This window comes from Notothenia coriiceps, unplaced genomic scaffold, assembly GCF_000735185.1.
Source record: "Notothenia coriiceps isolate Sejong01 unplaced genomic scaffold, NC01 NC01_scaffold00034472, whole genome shotgun sequence".
NCBI classification, from domain to species: domain Eukaryota; kingdom Metazoa; phylum Chordata; class Actinopteri; order Perciformes; family Nototheniidae; genus Notothenia; species Notothenia coriiceps.
In genome coordinates, this window is record NW_011367173.1 from 313,535 (window position 1) to 337,320 (window position 23,786).

The following is a 23,786-nucleotide window of genomic DNA, read 5'->3' on the forward strand; positions in this document are numbered from 1 at the left end:
ATTGCTACAAAAATGTTTCCTGCAAACAGCCATTCATCTTTACAGATATTAACTCTATAAGTAATCTAATCGAACCCGACCTTACTGCAAACAGATATTCAAGGCTCTAAACAAAATTGTAAGTGTTGGGTTATGGCAACTAAAATGATTTTTGATAAAATATGCATGTATAAATCAACATGGCTTTTTTAAGCAGAACAAATAAAGTTATTCGTTTAAATGTTTCCTTAAATAAAACACGATTTTCTGATCTACTGCTAAACGATGAACCATCCAGATCTTTCAGGTCTTCTGGGACATCTGCTTTCTGTCCCCAGAGTCAGAACCAAACATGGTGAAGCAACGTTCAGTTATTATGCTCCAAATATCTGGAACAAACTACCAGAAACCTGCAGGTCCGCTGCAACTCTAACTACTTTTAAATCCAGGCTGAAGACTTTTCTTTTTGCCGTACCTGTGTTATTCATGTTTTATTATCTTTGCTTTTAAATGAGTGTTTTTCCATTTTATTATATGTTTCTGCTGCACTGTTTCTTAATGCTCTTAATGTCTTTCATTTTTGTTAAACACTTTGAATTGCCTTGTGTTGAAAGGTGCTATAAATATGCCTTCCACAGCCATCACGTGTTGACAGAGAGCACAGAACCTGATTTAGCAATCACAGGTCAAGTAAAATATGGACCTAATAGCTGTATTGTTTATGATGCTGTTGGTGTGACATTTAATTACTTTTTTCACATCTGCCATTTGGTCAACGGGGGCCTAAGCCAATGTTGCACAGGTCCCTCTTGGTAAAGGGGAGACAACAGGTGGATAGTGTAAAGTTTTTGACATGAACTTATTGATTTTTATAATAATGTTATCTATATTAGAACATTTGGCATTTTTTTATTCAATAAAAGTTAATTTGTATTCATTTTCAAAATAAGAAATCTGAAAAATTGATAACGCCGGTTTTAAATTGTTGATATAATCGAGGGTCAAATGTTTTTACAGAGGGGAATTTGGATATATTTTTGTATCCCTCCAGAAATCTGAAAATACTGTCAACAGCGATACAATAAATACAACTAAATGTTAAATTAATTTAGCTTTTGGTGATGAATACTCAAACCCCTCTAAAACGTACTCTAAAATACCATGTTTTGGAATACGCAACAGGTAGGCCTAAATAGGGTTAACACACGTGAACTAGATGCCCCTATCACCAGGACACTTTATTAATGCTATAATTCTTTGTGTTATATATTTTCAGTTAAAAAAAAAATAGATTATATTACATTGCAATTCATTAAGCTAACGCTTTTAACCATAGAAATTTACAATATTTAAACAAGGCATTGATGCTACACACTGCAGATTAGAGCTACGTGTACAGTGTTTCCTCTTCCGCTCTGCCACAGGCGGAAGTGCGTAGTCTGACGTCAGCGCGATGCTCCTCTAGGGCTCTGGGCTGGGGCGGGCCAAATGCTTCTGGTCACCAAGACTTTCCACATCTGTAGTAAAGTTGACCAAGAGGCTACTGCTTACTATCAGGAGGGAAAATAAAAATAAGAGCTTCGCACATTGTGTACTATTCCACTTTGGGTGTTTTTTTAATGGTTATATTAGCGCGGAAACGTATGGAGTTCTGTTAAAATCCACATTAAGGACCCGGATTTATGTTTTGGAAACACTCAACTGGTATCGGCAAAACATTAACGTTGCTGTGAAGATGGGACGTTTCCTGCTCTGAGCAAGGCTTATTTCATGAATTTGGGGTACGTTTGAACATAACATAATTTCTGCTTGATAATGCAAACGTGTGTACCTTGTCCCAAGACGTTTTATTTATCTAACGCTTTAGTTTAAGGTAAGCTAGGTTAAGTTGCTGCCTCCTCCTTATAAACTGCTTAAATCGATAGACATGTTAGCGAATGTTGCGGCTGTGTGTTTTAAAACAAAGCAATGAATGGATGAAGCTTCTGGGTATACCGGTTTTACAACGTTTTGTTAACTTTTAGCTATAAGGATATCCAGACCGCGGGCGTTCGCCGGCTACATGACAAGCATTATCTTACGTTGGGGAAGTCTTACGCTTTTTAAACAAGTAACCCTGTGAATGCACATTAACTTATAGTAATGATTCAGACTTTAGCCCTGTAGGTATCGCAGTTTAAAGCGAGCCGCCGCGGATACCGGACAGACGTTCCGCGCCAAGGATTTCAAAAAACAGTTTACCTGCGCGGGACAGTGATCCACTTCCTCTACGCTGCCATTGGCTGCTTTCAGCAAAAAGGGCGGCCCATCTGCGTCCGTTTGGCCCCGCGATTCGATGGAATGCACGTCAGTTACCGCCAATATAAATCTGGTGTTTTGGTTTTGATTAGATTTAAACCGATTTTTATTTATTCTTACTTGGTGATGAATTGAAAAAATCGAATGAAATCACCGGTTCATAGTTTCACTCTCTTTTCTCACGCTACTTTAACAATGTTGGTCCTCGACAAATATATTTCAGGGAAAAAGCGGTAAGGATGTGGTTCTGATAATATGTAAACACTTAAATAGCAGTAGCCTATTGTTGAAGTTAATGTGGAACGTATTAATGTTAGTTGGCTAAATTAATCATAGTTAATACGGCTGAACACCATTATGATTTTGTACCTATGTCTATATCCAAAACGTGTTAAGAGCACATTTTTCAATCATTGTTTTATACTATCACTTGACGATTGCATCTTTTTATTAATGCCTAGTTTACTTTAGCTAATATAATACTTATTCAATTCTTATGTTCAGGTGGAAAATGTCAAGTCTGGTGCTTGAATCTCAATCCCTGACCCAGAAAGCTCATTCTAAGGTCAGTGAGTACATAGGAATCTGAGTGTGTCTCGGATATCTTTTTTTTTTTTATGATATCAATAGGCAATAGATGGATTTGTATCTTAATCATTGTCTTTTGATTTCTCTTTTTGCTGACTAGGATGAAGGCTTTGTAGCACCAAAGGTTACAATAAATACTCCAAAGAAATCATTTGGTCAGTGTGCCATCTCCGTGGAGAACCAGCTGACCATGGGTCCCCTCACTACACCTAAAAAGGGAATGGAAGTACGTTCTGTTGACCCCTGGACGCCCACCTCCAATCTGAAAATGCTCATCAGTGCTGCTAGTCCTGAAATCAGGAACCGAGAGAAGGAGCTGTGCGTCGACAACGACGGACGGGAAGGTCTTGATCCTTCACAGGTACAATAAATCTCCTCACATTACCACACAACTCTTTCTGATGAGTCAAGGCGTCTCAAAATCTCTTGTATTATTTTTTTTCTTCTCGTAGGAATCGGAAAACGGAGACTGGAAAATGATCAGCAGGAAAGAGAAGAGCCTGGGTTTGCTCTGTCACAAATTTCTCGCCCGATACCCGGATCACCCCAACCCTGCCCTCAACAACGACATCTGCCTGGACGATGTGGCTACTGAGCTCAGTATGTGTTCTCTTGCAAATATTTGATGTAGAGTATTATGTATTACTATCAAAATTAATGCTTTATGGGCGCAACAGCCTATCATTGCTTTCAATAACTCTTTGTAGTAGATGTGGCAATTAGGTTTCAATGTAGTTAAAGGGGTCCATTTTATTTAAAGATCATAATAATACTGTTATGGCTGTGACATAGATGCCATGATATCTGAATTCACGAGTTATTACAATGCTAACATTAATTACATTTTCTACATTGACTGTAATTGTGATGTCTGGTATATTCTGATTTACAGAAGCATTGAAGTTTGTTGCAATTGGACAGTGTACACATAGTTGTAGTAGGTTTGAAATTGTGTTTTCCCCCCATTTCAAGTAATAATTTCTGCAGTTTCTTAAACTATTTGTGATACCTAATCAGTTTTTAACTTGAAAGACATTCTTTTCTCTCTCCCCAGGTGTAGAACGGCGGCGCATCTACGACATCATGAACGTGCTGGAGAGTCTGCACATGGTGAGCCGCTCGGCCAAGAACCGCTACACGTGGCACGGCCGGACCAAACTGGCCCAGACTCTGGCCGTTCTGAAGCAGGTGGGCGAGGAGCAAAGGTACGGCCAGCAGATGCTGCACATCCGGCAGCGTCTCCGGGACAAGGAGTTTGACTTTGACGGGGAGGAGAAAGAGAACGAGGAGGTGGTGCAGCTTGAGAGCGGGGAGCAGGGACAGAAGGAGCTCTTCTTTGTGGAGCTTCCAGGAGTAGAGTTCAAAGCAGGTGAGAAGCAATCCTTGAAAAACCCTTAAATTGAACAAAAAAGCTGGAGTTCTGTAAAATATTCGACTTTTTTCTTGGGTATGTGACAGTAATCTGATTTAAATCCCCTTTTTGTATGTCCTGTCCAGCCTCTGTGAACAGTAGAAAGGATAAATCTCTGAGGGTGATGAGCCAGAAGTTTGTCATGCTCTTCCTGGTGTCTAATCCTCGTGTGGTCAGTTTGGACGTGGCCGCCAAGATCCTGATCGGAGAAGACCAGTGCCTGGATCAAGACAAGAACAAGTTCAAGAGTGAGTATAAAACCTGTATCTCAGTTATAGGCAGGGTTAGTAAAACTAATATTTCAGCAAGTTTGCCAACTCACCGTCTTCCTATGTGTAATAGAGACCTTCTTGCATCGTAAATCGATAGAAATCTTTTAGAGTGTTGTAAACTTATTTTTTTATTTATTCTACCGTGTTGTGTAATGTTTTTATACTGTTCATGCTCACTGCTTGTAGAACTTCGGGATTTGAAGTCAAATATGAAGTGCTTTATAAATGAAACATCTACTCCATGCTGTTCATATTTCCCAATCTTAGAATGTATGTGCAATTGTAAAACTTTGAATGCAGTGAGAAGGAATAGACATTGGACCGCTTTAGATGCAGGTTTCTTTGTATTTCTGTAACAGTATGTTCTGTGTCTCTGTATGTGTAGTATATAATGGTTCTGTTTGTTTCATGTGTTTGCAGCCAAAGTACGTCGGCTGTATGACATAGCTAATGTGCTGCGGAGCCTGAAGCTCATTGAGAAAGTCCATGTGACCGAAGAGAGGGGGAGGAAGCCCGCCTTTGAATGGGTCGGCCCCGAAGAATTCCCACAAGTTGAAGGTATCATCTGAACTCTTTTCCCTTTTTATTCTTTATATTTTGGTCCTTAATTAAAAGGAAATAAGGCTTAGACTCCTGTGAAATATATTTCAGGACTCTCAGTTTGTTGAATAATGATTGCCATTGCAGCTGATGGTAAGTTAAATTAGTATCTCAGATCTTCACGGACTAAACTGTAAACTCTTGTTTCAGATTTGAAGAGCTCCGCATCCGAATGCGCAACCAAGAAAAAAAGTGTACTGGAGCCCCGTGCTCTAGAAAACTGTGCCAAAAACCTGTTCTCATCTCCCGGAGCCAAGCGTGGCTTCACCCGACACCCCTCACTCATAAAGCTGGCCAAGAGCATTCAGGACGACCGCAGAAAGATCAACTCCGCCCCCAACAGTCCTTTCAAAGGCGCCTTCAGTGAGTGCAGAAAATGTTCTTTCAGACCAGGCTACTATTGTTACATATCTTTGTGAGTGGTGTGATGACGGTCTTTTCCTCTTCTGTCCTCAGGTGATTCATCAAACACTGAACTCCCAAACAAAATGGCCCAACTTGCTGCTATTTGTCAGATTGAGCTCAACCAGGAGTCATCGTAAGTTTGGTTCCATTTAGACTAAACTGTTTGAGGTATTCAGACAAACTTTGATTCCAACATGTGATTGAATGCATCATGGACACCGCCTGGCTTTATTGTTGAGGCATCTCTATTTACATGACTTCCTGCAGCCTATCATTCATTTGAACAACTATTAAGTCATTATCGATGAATGTATAAAGCAGTGGCTAATTTAAAAGTTACCCTACAGCCTTTGATTTGTATCATTTTAAATGAATTACGTGTTAAATGAGAGTCCTGCTTGTGTTCCAGGACTGGAGCTGATGATCCAAAGCCTTTTGCTGCAGAGGCAGACTCTGCTGCTGTGAGGCTGGGCCCCTCCTCTGTTTCAATGGAGCCGCCTCAAGCACCGTTTCAAACTCCAACCCAGGAGACTACAGTCAACACTACCATCCACCTCACCCCCCACACGCCTCTGACAGCCCTGCCCCCAGGCTCCCTCGCCTACATCCAAGCGCAGTGTTCCCCCCTCATCCCCGTCCTATTGCCCCAGCAGCGGGGGGGCATGCCATTCGCTGTGTACCTGCACTCTTCGTCCCCGAGGCCCAACCCTCTGGTCCGGCCGCAGCCCACCAGCCTGGCCGTGCGCTCCATGACCTTTGAGGATAAAACAGGGCAGAGTCCGACGGGCCAGGGCACCGCTAAGAGTCTGCCGGCCTTCAGGGCGTCAGACGTCAGCCCCTTAGTGCTCAAACGGCTGCGCTCAGATTCAGCCTCAGACGGCAGCCCATCCAAAGCCAAGAGGACAGACCCCAACTTTAAGGTAAATACCAATACCATCCATCGAAACGGTGCATTTGTACAACACTCTGATGTTGAGGAATTGTGGAAAATGGCAAGACTTCTGCAAATATAAATATAAAAAAACTGGAGGGGCTAGCACTGCTCAATCTAAATGATCTAATTGCAATATTTTGGCTGAGATTTCTTATTGCGATATGATTCCTGACATTGTAGAAAATTCTCATTATTGCAAGAATATTCAAATTCTCCTTACAGTTTATATTCAAATAATCATGGTGTGGTACTTAAGGGGATCACAACCAAATAAAATGTTTTTCTGATGATAGTAGAATACAATTATTAGTCTGCTATATTAGGCCACAATACTTAACACATTTTTTACACATTCTGCTCCATGCGATTTGGGATATTAGAGGAAGTCCATATTGCGATATTGATCGAATTGTGATTATTTTGGCAGCCCTAATTCAGATTATTCCCCCACCTCTCTGTTTCCCTTTGACCTCCTTTAGGACATGTCTCCAAAGCTGTGTGAGATCCTGCAGGCCCGTCTGAAGGCCCGGCGCAGCACTCAGCCTTTAAACCGGCCCTCGCCTCGCGCCCTCCACCTTGACCCGGAGTTTGTCAACACCCCCGGTGTTGCTGTAGCCAATCAGACACTAGAACAAAGCTTGGAGACCTTCCTGGACAAAGAGGACAGGACAGCATACTCAGACAGCGAGGCGGGGTTAACACCAGTCAGGGTCGTACCCTTAACGCCAGGACAGCTCCACACAGAGGTAAAATACACAGAGAGACTGAGATGTGTTGCTTTTGTCAATCCAACTGCGCAAAGTTTGACTTTTTTTTTTCTGCTTGCCAAGACTTTAATACCGGCCGGATACCTGATCCCAATCTCCCAGCAGTCCCTCATCAGCTACAGGGAAGCCCAAGATGCAGGGAGAGAAAGCAACAAGGCCTTAACTCCCGCTTACATCTACCAAACACCCACTGCAGGTAAACACGTCATGAAAGGTGGATTTTAGACTTCTCTTGATATGAGTCCATTTTTTCGTTCAACCAATCGTCCAAATGCGTAAGAAATAAAAAATCTTACAGAATTTAATCAGCGTCAACCGGAGATTGTTAAATCACAATTAATTCATCCAAATAGTGAATGTTCTATATTTACACTTATCTTCCTAGCACAGAACATCCTTCTTCCAGAGCTTTCTTTTGTTGTGAAATGCATCTAAGATTCTTTATTTTATAGCTCAAATTGAACATGCTAATAACTCTAGATCAAATGAAGGGTCTATAGTATACATTTTCACACTTGTTTTTGTCCACAGGCTCCAGACAGGCCCTAGCCCAGGAGACGACCCCCACCAGCCTTCGTCTTCACAAACCAGCCGCCGCCTCGCCCCTCACCACCCAGCAGGCACACCGCCTCCACAGTCCCAGCCCCGCCATCCTCAACTTCACCCTGCAGAACCTTGGCCTGATCTCAGGGTCCAGCCCGGGAAGCCTCTTTGCGGCCCCCCAGACCCCGGAGGGTCTCAGCAGCATGGCCAGCCCTCTGGCTTTGCAGCAGAGAGGCATGGTGTTCATCAAACCTGTGTCCCCTGTGCAGCAGTCTCTGTCAGGGCAGCCCATGACCCTGTTCAGTCTACAACAGGTAACAACTCATGCTTGTGTTTGGATAACATCTGGAGTATAACCATATTCCATGACATATTTCTTTTAAACATAACAAATGTGGCCTTATATCGAAAAGCATTCAGAATATGTCATTCGAATGGGGTTTTTACCCCAGTCTGCGACACTAGGGACAATCTCTAAAAATCTGTCTCTCCCAACTGAACAAACTTTACGAAAGGGAATCAACTTTGTATTATCTTCTCAATGTAAAGATAGGAAGTTCTGAACATGTTACTTTACAGATCACACATTTTGAAATACTTGGCAAATAGCTGTTGGGAGATAAATATGTTGCCGTTTGCCCTTGAAACAACTTAAAATCCCATCTGCTGGTGTTGTTTAAGGTTCAGTTTGCACATACCACAACAACAAAGGCGTGGGAGCCAGTGTAGCAATGGGGATAGTTTTGGTCTTCAGACTTCATTGCAGACATTTATTTAGGAGAAGTTAGTTCCTATGAAAACTGATTGCATTGGAGCAGGGACATTTTCTCTTGAACTCACCCTTACCAATCACTATCTGTCCCGCAGCCCCTGATGACCACCCCCAAAGGGACGGCTCTCCCCCAGCACAGCTTCTTCCACACGCCGGTCCACCTCTCCCCTCTGGCTGCCATGGTAACCCCAGGTGGACAACTGGCCCCCAACACAGTTTACATCCCTCAGAGGAAGCTGGACGTCGCCACTGAGGAGTCCTGAGAGCCAGACAGAAACCCTCTAATGAGTGTGTAGTTTGAGTGTGTGTATGGGTGATGTTTGTGTTGGGTGACCTTTTATCTTCTGTCTGGTTAGCATTTCACAGTATTCATTACCTCCGAAGATTTCACAGCAGCCTTACTGTCTTTATTTTGAAACAAAGTTCACCAGAAACTCATGAACATTATTGTTATTCTGGTCAAAACATTTTTGCCCCAACTTTATTCTGCATAACTTGATAGAGATGAATTTTCTTGTTTGTTTGTTTATTTTAGCTATTTCTCCTAAAGTTGGTGATGTGAACACCAATTCCTTTTCTTCAAATTACCAAGAGTAGTAAACAAATAATCAATGCTATAGAAGGCAACACACTTAAGTCAGATGGACATTTGACTGAAAGACAAGTATGATTGGGAACCATTGTTTTATGATCATTTTGTCTCCAAGTGAAACCTTACACAAAGACTTTTGCACATATGTACATGTTACCCCTGGTAAGAATATGAGAATATTTGTGATTGTAAGACTAATCAGACTTTTTCAAAAGTTTAATTTATAAAGGAAATTACCTTCTGTATCTGTTGTCTTGTTAAATGTAAAATGTTAATTGAATTTTAATACATATTTCTATGAACATCATGTGAAGTTGGTCTCGGTTTTCGTCTCTACGGTGATACAATATTATGGGATTGGAATCAGTCTACAAACCAAAATTATCATTGAAGATGAAACTTTTTATTATTTTTACTACGATTGTTTGATCTATACAATTTAAAATACTGATCCCTAATTCCCAGTGCTCTAGGTTACATTGCATGATTTTTGACTAAACAGGTTGACCCTGTTTACAATCATCAAATGCAAATAAGCAGCAAATTGTCATATTAAAAAACTGTTTTTTGTAAAAAGTCTTGAATTTAAGTGTAAGTGGGAGTTGTAAGTATTATTTAAATCTTTAAAGGTAGATGCGTCAGAAAGTCCCTACATCTCACTTTCAACCATAAATATGACTAGCTGTTTATTTCCTCACCCGATTACACATTTTCCATTGTGTTTTACCTTTTATTTGAATAGCTGAACAAATGGATGTGGCAAGTGATTCAGAGGTCACGAAACAGGATGTTTTACTCGCATGGCTAAAATATTTCTTTACAATTTAGGCGTGTAAATCACAAGTCTCTTCACGATACAATATGTCAATTCTTTGTGAAACTAGAAAAGTCTGCCAAGATGCAAATTTGATTCAGCAGGCTGGTATTAATTTGAGACAAGATGTTACATTTATATTTAATCAAAAATAACTAAAACGTGATTTGACTTTGATTTTTGATGAAAATAAAATTGTACATATATATATATATGTATAGAAATGTCCTAGAGTTGATATGTATCAGAGTTTTTTTAGGAGTACGAGTCATTGGTCATTGAATCAATACAGATCGATGGATTGTTAAACCCCTAGTAAAACATCTTTTGGATGGGACAACTTTGAAAATGGACACCATACAGGTTAACCATTTTGATGTAGGTGTCAACACTGGCTCTCTTCTGGAGAACCCTTAACATTTAACCCACAACAAACTACAGTTTTCATTTAACCAAGAAGCTATTTTGCCTTCTGGTGTGTAATGAGCATCATATGGTCACTCATGTATCTAAAGAGATGTAATCACAGTCAGATATGCAGTTGCTTTCCCGTCCGTCATACATAATCCCATAACCATGTGGATAACTCCTTGCTCCCAGCTGTCTTTAGAGTCCTGTTTAGAGTTTCCGGTGTCTGCCTGTGAGTCCTGAACAAATGTTAGCCTGGCTGATGTTCAGACCTCTTTAAGTGGTGAAGGGTCAGAGGACTCTGCTGTCACAAGTTATTTTAGGAGGATATTGTCATTTTAGCGTCACCAGTGGACTGCGGTGATGGCGAGACAGGCAGTATATAAACCGCCTGGGATGCATTCACTGCCACTGAAGCACACAGGCCGTGATTCAAGGTAAGGACCGATTTATTTTTGTAGTAAACATTTCCTGTTCGTAGTTCAGTTAGGGTACAACTTGGGGCTAATTCATCTTTCTTTATTTTAGTTTTCATAGATGTAAATTACATTTATTTTATCGTACATTGCCTATTTTGAATTGAAACAATGGGCAAGTGTGATATGGCAGATTTATCTGGAGTAGAATAATTTCCAGTAGTATTTGATGGAGTGTCTTTTGTCTGTCTGAGGTCCCATTAAAGCCTCTGCTCCCAGAATATCACATTCCAGTCCTGTGAGATGATGGGCAGCCTCTGATATGAGCCGGAACTGGAATGTCGGCTGACAATAGAGTCAGATTGAGATGAGAAGCTTTAAAACTGATGGGGAAATTCAAGTCGCGCTTTGTAAGAGACTTTTAAATCATCAGACTGGAAAGTAAGAAAGACAAAGGCACAGGAGGTCAATACATCACAATGAGGTGTGGTTAGGTTTTTAGAATGTATGGTATGGTAAGATATGCTATTTTTGATTTCAATTTGAACTCTGAAAGCATTATTTTGGCTAGAATCATTTTCAACCCACAATCCTGGTGGTGCAGATCGCTTATTTCGGAGATGGAACAATTACTTTATAAAACGTACTTAAAACATTATGATACATTTTCAAAAAATGTTTATAAGCAAGTATGCTTTAACACTCTCAATTCAGCTTCTGAAATTTAAAAGAAAATCAGTTTTTCTGCTGTTTCATATAATAAAACTGAATGTCTTTGAGTTTTTTGTTGGTTGGTCAGACATAAGGGATTTGAAGACACTAAGATACATTATGATGCAATATTATTACTTCACTTGATTAAATGATTTACACAAAAAGCAAGAGTAATCTTTAATGACCATTATTGGTTGGTCAGGCCCTATTAGACTATTTCACATTTGAGAGTCAGTAATCTTCAATGAAAAAATTAGTAGTTATTTGCAGCTCTAAGCTTGTTTTATTTTGTTTTTCTAAGATGCCAAACTTGGGAGGTGGAGCTAAGTGTGCGGCGTGTGAGAAGACAGTGTACCATGCAGAGGAGGTCCAGTGTAACGGCCGGAGCTTCCATAAGACCTGCTTCATCTGCAGTGAGCCCCTCTCTTTGCTGGACCAGTGTGTAGTGTGTCATGTTAGATCAGCAGAGTAACATTGTTTCAGTCCCATTTGCTCTTATTGACACATCAAGGGGCCATCTGCTTCTGAACTGTCAGAAGACTCACACAGCAGCACATTAGCCTCTATCTGAATCACTTTCTTCTTCTTCAGTAAATCCGCTTTTAGTTTTATGTGTTCACATTTTTAATGTTATTTGTTCGATTGAAATTGTGTTCAAATCAGTCTCTTTTCTTCCTCTTCTTTTTACTTGTGTTTCTTTCAAAGATCTATGTATTTCTAATCTGCCTACTTCCTTTCTTTTCTCCTGGCTTTGTTACTGCTATTTCTTTCCCTTCCCCCCATCGTTTTTCTTACTTCATCTCCTCTTTTCCCTCATCTCTATATTTTAATAAAAATAATCTCACTCTTTTTACAATTCAACCTCCTATTGCTGCTCTTTTCTTTTCACAGTTAATCAAGTACTGGCCATATTCTCTCATTAAATTACATTTACTCTATAGACATTTCCTTTTCCTCATCCAATCTGTTGTAGTTATTGAATAGCCTTTCTTGGACTTGGACGGTGGAGTTCCCCCTCCTATCCTTTGGTTTGACCGTCTGTAATGACTTGAATTTCTCCTGCTGTGATACAGTTTAAGTTCTTACTCCTTTGTCCCTCACCAGCTGCAGTTGTCTAATCAAGCCACACCTCATGTTCTTATTGCTTTCTTCAAACCCCCACCAGCTGGTAACATGCTGGATTGTTCCAGTGGGAGCTCTAAAAGCCTGCTATTAGCTCAACCATCATGCTAAGTGTTCATCTTTTCTCAAACATTCACCCCACACCCTCTCCTCTTCCTACAAATAGAAGCACAAGACATCTGTCTTTGTGTAATGTCACTGTTGACTGATAAAACCAGCTAAGTGGGAGCTGTATTTACCCTCCATGACTCCACCATGACACTCCCCACTAGGCAAACTGAATCCATTCTCCCTAGCCTTGTGGTCAGACAACAAATGATGCAAATGTCTAGTGTGTTTGTGTTTCTTTCACACAGTGGGCTGCAGAAAAGGGCTGGACAGCACCACGGTTGCAGCACATGAGTCTGAGATTTACTGCAAGTCCTGCTATGGCAAGAAATATGGGCCCAAAGGCTATGGATACGGGCAAGGAGCTGGAGCTCTGAGCTCAGACCCTCCTCGATATGCCGGCCTGCAGCCTCAAGAGTATGTGTTCACTGCGGTTAGAAACAGGAGCCTGGGTTGTCATTAAAGGGTCATTCCACCCACATCTAGAGTGAATGGTGTTGAGCCACATAGGGGTTTTTACGGGCACATTATTTAAGATATCCACCCGTAGCATTTCAACCTGCGCCATCATCATTTTTGGAGGACTAAACCTTAAATGATTGAAAGTCAAACTAGTTAAACGAATCATTCTCCAGTATGAAGAAGGTTCCGTTCTAAACACAGCTGCAGAAAAGTGTCTATTTGAGTCTTAAACTTAATGCTGTTTATCTTCTACATTTAAGGAAAAATCAAGTAAATAAACTTTAGTGTAGCTACCATGATGTCTTATTGCTCTTTCAGAGAAAGTTCCACTCTGACATGAGTGAAAAACTATTGAATATATAAAAGTAATGGTGTATATAACATGTCAAAAACCCACAATAATCAAACTACAAGTACGAAAGTCAAACTCTAGTGACCTGAGATCATTACAAATGTTTTTGTTTTAAATTATTTTTTCTAGGACTAAACCACGACCAGCTTCTTCAAATTCTAGTGAGAATAAATCCTCCCAGAAGTTTGGATGTTCAGACCGCTGCCCTCGCTGCTCTAAAGCCGTCTACGCAGCAGAGAAGGTGATGGGAGCAGGGAAGGTAAGCAGTAGTCTGTTGTAATTGTATTTATACAACCTTTTTCGATGGATTATACTTCATTGTTGTTGTTGTTACTGTCCTGTGGCACTAGCACCAGACAGGATGCTTCTTTAAAAAGTGTTTTCATTGTTGTCCATAAAACTACCAAGGTGTTCTTAGAGCCCAAACAAGAGGTGAAACAGGAGCAGAGAATAAGGAGCTTTGCTTAGGGACAGACAGAAAAGGCAGTAGCTCTTCTAACTAAAGCTCTATTTACTGGGCAGTTGCAGGCAGGAACCAAAACCACAGCAAAAATTATTCAACACTAGTAGAAACTCTGTGGCAAAGTCATTGCACTCAAATAGACTGAAGGTGATGAACTCCCAAAGGCTGACGATCTGATTGAGAAAGGCTGAATGAGTGCAGACAGCTGCAGACACTGTCAGCCATGATGGGGTAACGAGATGCTGACGGAGCTGGGACTCAGTTCAGGGATTTGTAACAGCCAGCACGAGAAGTCTATACTAATGGGACAATTGGTTATATGCAATCATGATGCATTCGTACTGTAACAGTAACATTCTGGGCCCAATACATTATTGCACACAAGCTAGAAAATGTCTAAAAACAACCAACCTGACTATTAGACAATTAAAACAGAATTGTAGGCCCTAATATTTAATGAAATCAACTGCAGATCATTTAGGACCCAATAACATAAATCCTTGTGACCTTAATGACCTTTCCTCTGAGGATATGGTCACATTACCTTTCCAGTATGACTAAATGTACTTTCAATTCATTTAAAATTGGACAACTTAAATTGTAAATGTCCTGTTATTATGTACTCTCCAGTTTTAACTGTGTTTGAAAATGTACATTTTGAAGTTATCAAAAAGTTTCCCTACATCGCTAACTGTAGTGTCACCTTCACAAAGTTTATAGGTTTTAAGATCAAGTTTGTTCAGTTTAGAAGAAAGTATTTCTTAACCTTTATTTTTTGCTACATAATACTTGTATAATAACCGTGTGTGTGTGTGTGCGTAGCCCTGGCATAAAACCTGTTTCCGCTGCGCTCTGTGTGCTAAAAGTCTGGATTCGACCACAGTGACAGACAAGGAGGGAGAGCTGTACTGTAAAGGTACACACACACACACACACACACACACACACACACACACACACACACACACACACACACACACACACACACACACACACACACACACACACACACACACACACACACACACACACACACACACACACACACACCTAGTTTTTCAGTAATAAAAATGGCAGTTACAACCCTACAACTGTTTTATAGAACAGGAAGCATTTCTATTTGTGGTATAACTAAATGTATTCTTGTTTTTCAAAATTCTCTTCAGTTTGTTACGCCAAGCACTTCGGCCCTAAAGGATTTGGACTGGGGAACGCCGCCATGTTGGGGTAACAGCAGTGAACCATTCTGGTTTAAAGTTCACATCACTGTCACACGGCAGCTGTTTCAATGGAGCCATACACTGGATGATATTTGTAATACATGATTGAAGCACCTGGCCGGGTCAAATAACAGCTGAGTCGAGGCATATTTAAGGTCACTATTAGAGATTAACTAATAATACTTGTGTTCATTGTGAGTACACAATAAAATGATTTTGTTACCCTAAAATGTATCCTGAATTGATTTATTCTTTATTAAAGTGAAGAAAGAATTGAAATGCAGTCTGTGGTCCAGTGTACCTCACACGCAGAAAAGAATAGGAACCACTCATAATTAAAATAATTAGATAATCCTTTTGTATGTAAAATAACTTATTATAGTTTTGATGATTACAACTTGCCCAACCCTGCCTATTAGTCAATTAAATGATTTCCTTACCGCTGAGAAGAAAATCTCATTTTGTTAAAGGTAATTATTTATCAAATTGTTTTTGCATTCATAAATAATTCTTTGCCATAATTAATTACATTTATCAGGGCAACAAGTGATTAACCAATGGAATGTGTTAGTTTTCCCAAACAATTATGTGTGAGCAGCCGTGCAGAGCGTAACAGGATTAGATGTTTTTGTCAAGCTAAAATTAGAGCCGTTATCTGGCACTATCAAATTAGCAGTGATGAGAACATGGAGGAAACCATTCAGAGCAAAGAGTGTGCCTTTAGGGGCTACCTTAACATACTAATTTCATATGAAACAAAGACATGTGTCTCAATTTTAATACAAAATATAAGTAAATAGACTTTTGAAGACAAAATTGTGACTGTCAGGTCGGTTGATGGTGACACGTCATGCTGCAAAAAAGTCAAGAATAGGTTCTTTCTGGTTAGGAAGTCTTCAAAATCAGGGTTGAAAAATGACCAGGGTTAAACAATCTGCAAAAGCTTGACATTTATGAGCCTCGACACATAGATATTTACTGATTTACAGTGTTTCTATTATATTGTCCACCCCTGTATGTAAAGGCCTGATTGTCCACACAGAGCCAGTTAAGAAGACAGGCACAACATTGCTTTACTGAATAGTGGTATTTGTTATCAAACATGCAACTCTTACAAAAGTCATAAAACCAACTGTTTACACATACAAAGGTCCTTCTTTCCATCAGAACATGATACAAAATAGGCTTGATGTGTTTATAAAAACATCTCCTAACTTCAATTACAATTTAGGCCTTTAAAAGGTTTTTGAACCTCACCAAAATTAACACATTTGTGTGATTTCACTTACATTGGTCAAGTATAAGGCAGCAGCAGTCTTTACAAAGAGCAACTGGAACAAATGATATCTACACGATGCCTTGTGTTTCCCAACTTCTCTCTTCACATGGAGCCAACCCTTTAAAAAAATAAATAAATACACTTTGTGCTTTTGGTTCAGAACCACTGTCAGAGTCCGACCCTTGACCCTGAGAGTGGGGTGGCAGGGAGGGGTCAGACCAAGTCGGTGTGTCCGAACCCGTGCTGGTCGCGGCCGGGGGGGAACTGCTGCGTCCAGTCGATGATGGCCGGTTTGAAGAGGCCGCAGCAGCGCAGCTGGAAGAACGACGCCAGGTTCCTCATCACGCCCAAACTGCAGACACACCAATCAGGAGAGGGGGATCAGTGAGTGGTGACTAAATAAAATATGTTTTTGATATAAAATGCCGTCATGGTGTGCAATATTGTTCACACGGTTCATGTCTAGCAATGATATTTAAAATGTGTTTTTCTGTACTCATTTATATTTTTGGAATTGTATGTGTTGCCTGAAACTTGCATCTTTAGGGAAATATAAAGCATGTTTTGAACTGATGGTGCTGAAAGAGTATAAAAAACATTGATTCATGTTTATAAAACCTTAATATGAATGTGCCATCCTTTAACCTAGTAGTAAGTCCAGCATTGCAAGCTTTCAATGATGTCCATGTCCATTTGGTATAATAACTCTGTCTTCTTCTTATTTAACAAATCACTGGACTTTTATAAAAATAATTTCTAAAGTTAACTTCCAAAGCAGAGCTCCATATGTTCAAGGCCCAACAAACTAAGCGTATTCAAGCTCTTTCATTCCATCTTATTATTATTTGGCTCACTGTAACGGATTGTCACACTTTTTTAGGGAAGCCACTTAGTATTGCCGCTTGTAGTTCCATAGATACTGAATAGAGTGTTTGGCACTGTGTGTTTGATAATGAATCAGGGGGAATGTGCAAGAAGACATGCATTAATACAAAGACCTTGACTAAAAACACACAAAGATCCCCTGCATCCTAATTAAACTCAGTCATTAACTAAAGACATGTATCCTCTGAAGTCACATATAGATTTAAAGTGTTTTCCACCGGAAAGAAATCATTGGCATCAAAGAGCAGCGCTCAGTAAAATCGTTGAAAAGGATGATGATGACAAAGTGGCGTCAGTAATATGAACTCACTTGTATGGATTCTGTTTGAGGGGGACGGGCTGTCGCTGTTTCCTCTGGTGCATCGTCAGGCTGGTCCGCTCTGCTGTGGTCAGTCCCAGGAAGGCAATCTGCTCTGGCACAAAGAAAACATCAAACACTGAGGAGACATTTCCAATCGAACTCTAAATGGTTTTATATGCAACATTTGAACATTTCAGAGATGAAAAGACAGTGATCGTTACATCTTTAATGTTCAAAAAGGTCTTTATTTGTCTCATACTGCAGCACCTCTTTTCACCCTCTGTCTGAAACCAGAGCCCAGTCTCCTCTGATTGGTTAGCTGGTCGGCTATGTTGTGATTGGTCAACTGCTTAGAGATGTCCCGCCCCTTAGACCAGCACGTACAATGTGTTTAAAAGCTATCCAATAGAAGTGTGAGTGTCACAGTGATGTCTCTATGTTACAGAAGTAAACAAAGGTGTCCAATGGAGGCGTTTAAGGCGGGGTGGGGGGTGCGGGATATGTGTTGGAGACAAAACTCCGTCTGGAGGGACACTCCTGATAGGATCTTTGCGGTCACCTGGTAGAGCTGCAGCAGCAGCATTAGGCCGGACCAGCAGGTGTGGTAGAAGGCGAGCAGGAAGACGCCGAGCAGCCAGGGGGAGCAGGTGACCAGCACCGAGACCACCCCCCACAGGCCCTGCTCCTCGTAATGCAGCACACAGTGAGTCGCCCAGTCTGGAAAACACACACAGCACAGCATGTGTATCAAGAGGAGTGTATACTGCGTCAGAGTCTGTTATTACACCAAATGCAAAAGTACTAACATTTGAGGCAACCGTAAAACATCCAGGCCCCCATCAGCATGAGGGAGAACAGGAAGAGGATGAAGTAGTGGTGGTTCCTCGCACCTGGAAGACAAAGCAGAAAGGGGATTTTTTCTTATTATATCAAAGATTTTCTTTGGGCACACATTAGTTATATAAGCAGCCTTTTTTAAGATCATCCTTACAGTACCTACTGTATATGAAAATAATCTTTTTTTTGACACAGATAGAGTATGTCAATGGTCCAGTTTTACCACAGTGTGAATTTTGATGCAAATTAAACTTTTTCAGGCCCTAAATAAAGCACCTCCACTATTAGAGAAACAAATATTTAACATGTTTTTATATTTATACCATTATTCTCAAGTGTGTACATTTTTTATTTAATTTAATACAATTTTAAGTTCCAATTATTTTATTTGCTGCTATTACTGTTTTATTACGTTAATATTTATTTTATTTGTTTTTTATTTACCTACACGGGTAAATATAATCACATTTTTCTAAAATAACACTTTCTGAAGATGATGTTCATGTAACAAAACACGTCATTAATGTATCTTCTCTAATGCCTGGTAACTTGCTCCGAGGAGTCGTACCGATGCAGCCGTTGGTCCAGATGGAGTGGTGGTCCTGCTTGGCCACACAGGCGTCACAGTTAAAGCAGTGGTTCGTTCTCATCGGTTTCTTAATCTGTGAAAACAATAACAAACACAATAAGCTGCACTGCTTGCGTTGATAGACCAGAGTTGCATAAAGTGTTTGTGTTCAGATCCTCACCATGCAGGACGTGCAGAATATCCTGGGTTCCAGGCCGCCGGCTTCAGCCAACACCAACACATTCTGAAGGCACAAACAAACAAAACCCAGCTAATTTGTCATAAAATGTTTTATAAAGATCATTGTATGCAGAGTCAACTTATAATGTCCCTCTCACCATTTTCTTCTCTTCTTCAGTTGCCTTGATGGAGCCTGGGTCGGTCCTGCAGGTGCGGAGATAAAAGTAGAGCAGAGCGGTGGCATTCACAGTGAACAAAGCCTGAGCCGTGGCACTGGGCCCATGTGGGGTCAAAGGTTAAGAAACTCTCCATTCATGGGCTTGATCAAAATAATAAAACAGCAAACAGCAGAGGTAACAGAAATGCCAAACAAACCCTTATTTGCAGGGAACATCACATGATAGCTGTTTTATCTTTACTTCCAAAAAAGGATATCTGGCAGGAACCAGAGGCACCAGGTGACGATCATCCAGAACACTGAGGCCATGAGAGCTGTGGCAGGGAGGAGGGTCTGGAAGCCAGGACTTGGGAAGTTCCTGTTCAGAAAAAAAACATTTCTTATTAAACCACATACAACCTGTTAGCAGCAGGCAAACGGGACCTGAAGCAGAATGTTTATTTTTAGATCAAAAATCGTTTTATTGAGTTACGACAATGCATAACCAGTTTTTGTCATTTAGAAATGGAAAGCAAAATATATGAGACGGTGGTTTGTACTGATTGTACCAAGAAAAACATAAAACAAACAATAATAACGACTAAAGTAATCCCCTACATTCACTGCCAGTGAGCCTCATACACACGATTAATTACCAGAAACATTGTTGAATGAATATATGCATGTAATACATATCCAGTGTTTCCCCTACCATTGTCTTGGAGGGGCGCTGCGCCCCGCCAACGGAGCCCTGCACCCCCCCTGAAATTCAAGGCGTTTAAAAAAAGATATATAAAATATATTTTTTTAATATATATATTTTTTATATATCATGTGTTTGTTAGTTTTTGTTTAGTTGTATATATATATATATATATATATTTTTTTTAATATACTATGTGTTTCTATTGAAACCGGTGCCTTTGTGGCCTTTTGTTTTGATTGTGGCTGTTTGTTGCCAATTTTAGTGCACACTTTCATTAAACAACTTCCAATTTACCAATTTCAACTGGTCAAGTTTCATGCAGGACATAACGTCCGTCAACGTTATGAATGAATGGGTGGGACACTGCAGAATGTATTTTTAAGCTGTTATAAATCCTTTCTTCTTTTACATGAAGCTCAGTAGAAAAGTGTCCTTACCTTGCAGCCAAATTGAGCACCCCTATCACGCAGGCCAGCAGGACCCCTTTGAGCAGCCAGGACTCAGAGTTCATATCTACTATGGCACCCACACTGCCAAAAACAGCTGTGCAGAGCAGAAACTGTAGAAAGACCTGGAAATGCAGGAAGGTGTTACAGCTTAGGATAGTTCTCTACAAAGATACTGGAGATTTATTTTCATCAAAATGTTTGTAATTTAAGATGTTATGGGGGTGGTCTTTAGTGTGTGTTTACCCTGTATCTGTTGACGATCCGCAGGCAGCGCGAGTTGGAGCGAATCCTCTCCTGTTTGACGTGGTTGAGCATGTGGATGAGCAGAGGGCTGTGCACCTGGTGGGCCAAGTCGATGGGGGTGTGACCCTAAAGTGGAAAACACAGAAGAAGAAATGCTTCACCATTCATTCAATTGGAAATAACAGATAGTATTGCTTTCAGTGTATGTGCAGTGGGGGGTTTTATCTGTATCTAACTATGTATCCGACTCTTTGGGCTTTAACTTCTCTTGTCTGTAAAATAAAAGCAATGCTTGTGACATAATTATTCAAGTATTACAAATGAAACTAAAGGCCCTGACACACCAAACTGACATCAAAGAACACGTCCCGACGGACCCGACTGTTGTTTCACCTCAAGTCTTGGCAAAAAAGTCGCACTGGAACACACCGCAAAGACTTCCGCCGACGGCCAAGTAGCACGTACGCACTTGCGCATGCGTGAGTGGCAATAACTCTCCTTAGCAGCAGGCGGCGGTAGTGTGTATTCGTCTTTCAAAAGAGGCAACCGGAAGACAGACTGCGTGATATATAGAGTGACAAAGTCACGCCCATCTACTTCCGGTCCATGGGACCTTATTTCGGAAAAATATTAGCCTCATCCCAATACCCCTCCTCGACTCCCCTCTGTCACTAGTCACTACCCGATCCGTGCCCCTGCCCGATATGTACTGCGCATGTGCAAGATGGTCCGCCATATTGGAGAACTCCGGACGGCATCCCAGGAAGGACACTTGACACAGTGGCTTTTGGCAAAGCTGAAAAATAAAACTTCGAAAAGAGATGAGTTTATTGTTATTACAACGTGACTTCACTATTATTTAACAACTCTTTTTATTGGGTTCTTTTATTTGGGGTTAAGTACATTGTCAGAATAAGTGAGAAATGAATTGAACTTCTGTTAAACAGCTATCATAGTGAATAAATATTTACTGTGAATGTATGCAAAAATGTATGGCATATGGCTGTCTAACAGAAGTTAAATTAATTTCTCACTTATTCTGACAATGTACATAACCCCAAATAAAAGAACCCAATAAAAAGAGTTGTTAAATAATAGTGAAGTCACATTGTAATAACAATAACTCATCTCTCTCTCTCTTTATTTTTCAGCTTTGCTAAAAGCCACTGTGTCAAGTGTCCTTCTTGGGTTGCCGTCCGGAGTTCTCCAATATGGCGGACCACCTCGCACATGCGCACTGCAGATCGGGCAGAGCTGCAGATCAGGTAGTGACAGTGACTGTCACTTCCCGATCTGTCCCCCTGCCCGATCGGTACTGCGCATCAGAAGTGGCCCATGATAGAAGGTGATTGATCCAATCACCTGTGACCGACATTAGCTAACATTAACTGTAGCTAACGCCGGTTATTTTTTCTAATCCTTGGCTGCTCCTAGTCTCTTGGCTGCCTAGCAGGCTCATTATACATTTTCAACCTCTTCTGTGTGAAAACTAGCATTGTGATCCATGTTTATTAATACGTTCGGCCGCTCTGCCTCATGTGACGTCACACGCGGGTGGTCTTTTTTTATGCGGAAGTAAAAATGTCTTACAAAAACGACGCCAGATGTCACTGTAGTGTATATTTCTGTATATCTCTTTGAAAATCTAGTGTATACATCATTTCCCTACACATTTATTCACTGGGGTCTCTAACCTGCAAGTTGATCTTTAAGAGTCCTTGTAATGTCTTCAAAATGTTGCAATCGTAACAAAGTGCAGAATAGATTCACTGTTGACGCCAGAGGGTTACATTGAAGCCTTTATTTCTCAGTTTTAACACTTAGAGCTGACAGAGATACGTGTCGCTCTCAGTGTGAGTCAAACTTACGTTGAGGTTTTCCGCATCCACGCTGGCTCCAGCTTCCAACAGGATGTGGGCAGCGTCCACGTTTCCTGCCAGCACGGCGCAGTGGAGCGGAGTGTTCCTGTTAACTTTGTCCACCGCATTCACTGAGGCGTTATTTTTTATTAAGAAATTGGTTGGTTCAGGCCTAGGACAGAAAAACATGTGCTGTTTATTTTTTAATCAACCTTTCTAGATACTAATGTCATCAATTAACATCAACTTTGTCTTACATACTTAACTATCTGAGTTACTTTTTGTTTGTTTTTAATAAATATAAAGGCTTTTTCAAAGGCTTTTAATTTGAAAATATTTTTCTTAAATGAAGACGCATCCTCAGAAAAGACTAAAGACTGTATTCTCTGTTCACCTCAGTTTATTAGTTCACAGTGATTGCAAGTCAAATATGTGATTCCTGTTGTCATCTTGCAATATACTCATTTACAGGACTGTCTCAGAAAATTAGAATATTGTGATAAAGTTCTTTATTTTCTGTAATGCAATTAAAAAAACAAAAATGTCATACATTCTGGATTCATTACAAATCAACTGAAATATTGCAAGCCTTTTATTATTTTAATATTGCTGATTATGGCATACAGCTTAAGAAAACTCAAAAATCCTATCTCAAAAAATTAGAATAGTTCCTCAGACCAAGTAAAAAAAAAAGATTTATAACAGCAAAACACAATCAAACATTTGAAAATGTCCATTAATGCACTCAGTACTTGGTTGGGAATCCTTTTGCACGGATTACTGCATCAATGCGGCGTGGCATGGAGGCAATCAGCCTGTGGCATTGCTGAGGTGTTATGGATGCCCAGGATGCTTCAATAGCGGCCTTTAGCTCATTAGCATTGTTGGGTCTGGTGTCTTTCAGCTTCTTCTTCACAATACCCCACATATTCTCTATGGGGTTCAGGTCAGGGGAATTTGCAGGCCAATCGAGGACAGTAATGCCATGGTCAGTACACCAGTTACTGGTGGTTTTGGCACTGTGGGCAGGTGCCAGATCATGCTGGAAAATGAATTCCTCATCTCCATAGAGCTTTTCAGCA

The 23,786-nt window shown here is 40.5% G+C and overlaps 3 protein-coding genes across 4 annotated transcripts in view; 2 read left to right on the plus strand and 1 right to left on the minus strand.

Annotated features, from left to right (window-relative positions):
• The first annotated feature begins 1,456 nt into the window (after positions 1–1,456).
• e2f8 (E2F transcription factor 8) lies at positions 1,457–9,628 on the plus strand. Its single transcript, XM_010790615.1, has 14 exons — positions 1,457–1,760; positions 2,782–2,842; positions 2,966–3,226; positions 3,318–3,465; positions 3,920–4,234; positions 4,363–4,524; positions 4,969–5,106; positions 5,299–5,511; positions 5,605–5,686; positions 5,963–6,473; positions 6,967–7,233; positions 7,318–7,450; positions 7,786–8,111; positions 8,665–9,628. The coding sequence occupies exons 1-14, from the start codon at positions 1,750–1,752 to the stop codon at positions 8,830–8,832; spliced, it is 2,796 nt and encodes a 931-aa protein (XP_010788917.1). The 5' UTR covers positions 1,457–1,749; the 3' UTR covers positions 8,833–9,628.
• Positions 9,629–10,749: 1,121 nt separating this feature from the next.
• On the plus strand, positions 10,750–15,470 carry LOC104962211 (cysteine and glycine-rich protein 3 (cardiac LIM protein)). 2 transcript variants are annotated; one of them, XM_010790616.1, is made up of 6 exons: positions 10,750–10,820; positions 11,815–11,926; positions 12,992–13,160; positions 13,687–13,816; positions 14,843–14,936; positions 15,187–15,470. In XM_010790616.1, the coding sequence occupies exons 2-6, from the start codon at positions 11,815–11,817 to the stop codon at positions 15,249–15,251; spliced, it is 570 nt and encodes a 189-aa protein (XP_010788918.1). In that variant the 5' UTR covers positions 10,750–10,820; the 3' UTR covers positions 15,252–15,470. The 2 variants fall into 2 exon arrangements, with proteins under 2 accessions (XP_010788918.1, XP_010788920.1); XM_010790618.1 differs by lacking the exon at positions 14,843–14,936 and having other exon boundaries at positions 15,187–15,460.
• Positions 15,471–16,001: 531 nt separating this feature from the next.
• zdhhc13 (zDHHC palmitoyltransferase 13) overlaps positions 16,002–23,786 on the minus strand; it is a 14,111-nt gene continuing 6,326 nt past the window's right edge. Inside the window, exons 5-15 of the mRNA XM_010790621.1 lie at positions 22,714–22,900; positions 20,846–20,971; positions 20,591–20,724; positions 19,726–19,826; positions 19,449–19,573; positions 19,292–19,354; positions 19,111–19,204; positions 18,512–18,595; positions 18,265–18,422; positions 17,715–17,812; positions 16,002–16,871 (exon numbers count right to left, since the gene is read on the minus strand). Of these exons, the coding sequence (XP_010788923.1) occupies positions 16,733–16,871; positions 17,715–17,812; positions 18,265–18,422; positions 18,512–18,595; positions 19,111–19,204; positions 19,292–19,354; positions 19,449–19,573; positions 19,726–19,826; positions 20,591–20,724; positions 20,846–20,971; positions 22,714–22,900 (1,309 nt within the window). The 3' untranslated portion in view covers positions 16,002–16,732. The remainder of the gene's footprint in view (positions 16,872–17,714; positions 17,813–18,264; positions 18,423–18,511; positions 18,596–19,110; positions 19,205–19,291; positions 19,355–19,448; positions 19,574–19,725; positions 19,827–20,590; positions 20,725–20,845; positions 20,972–22,713; positions 22,901–23,786) is intronic.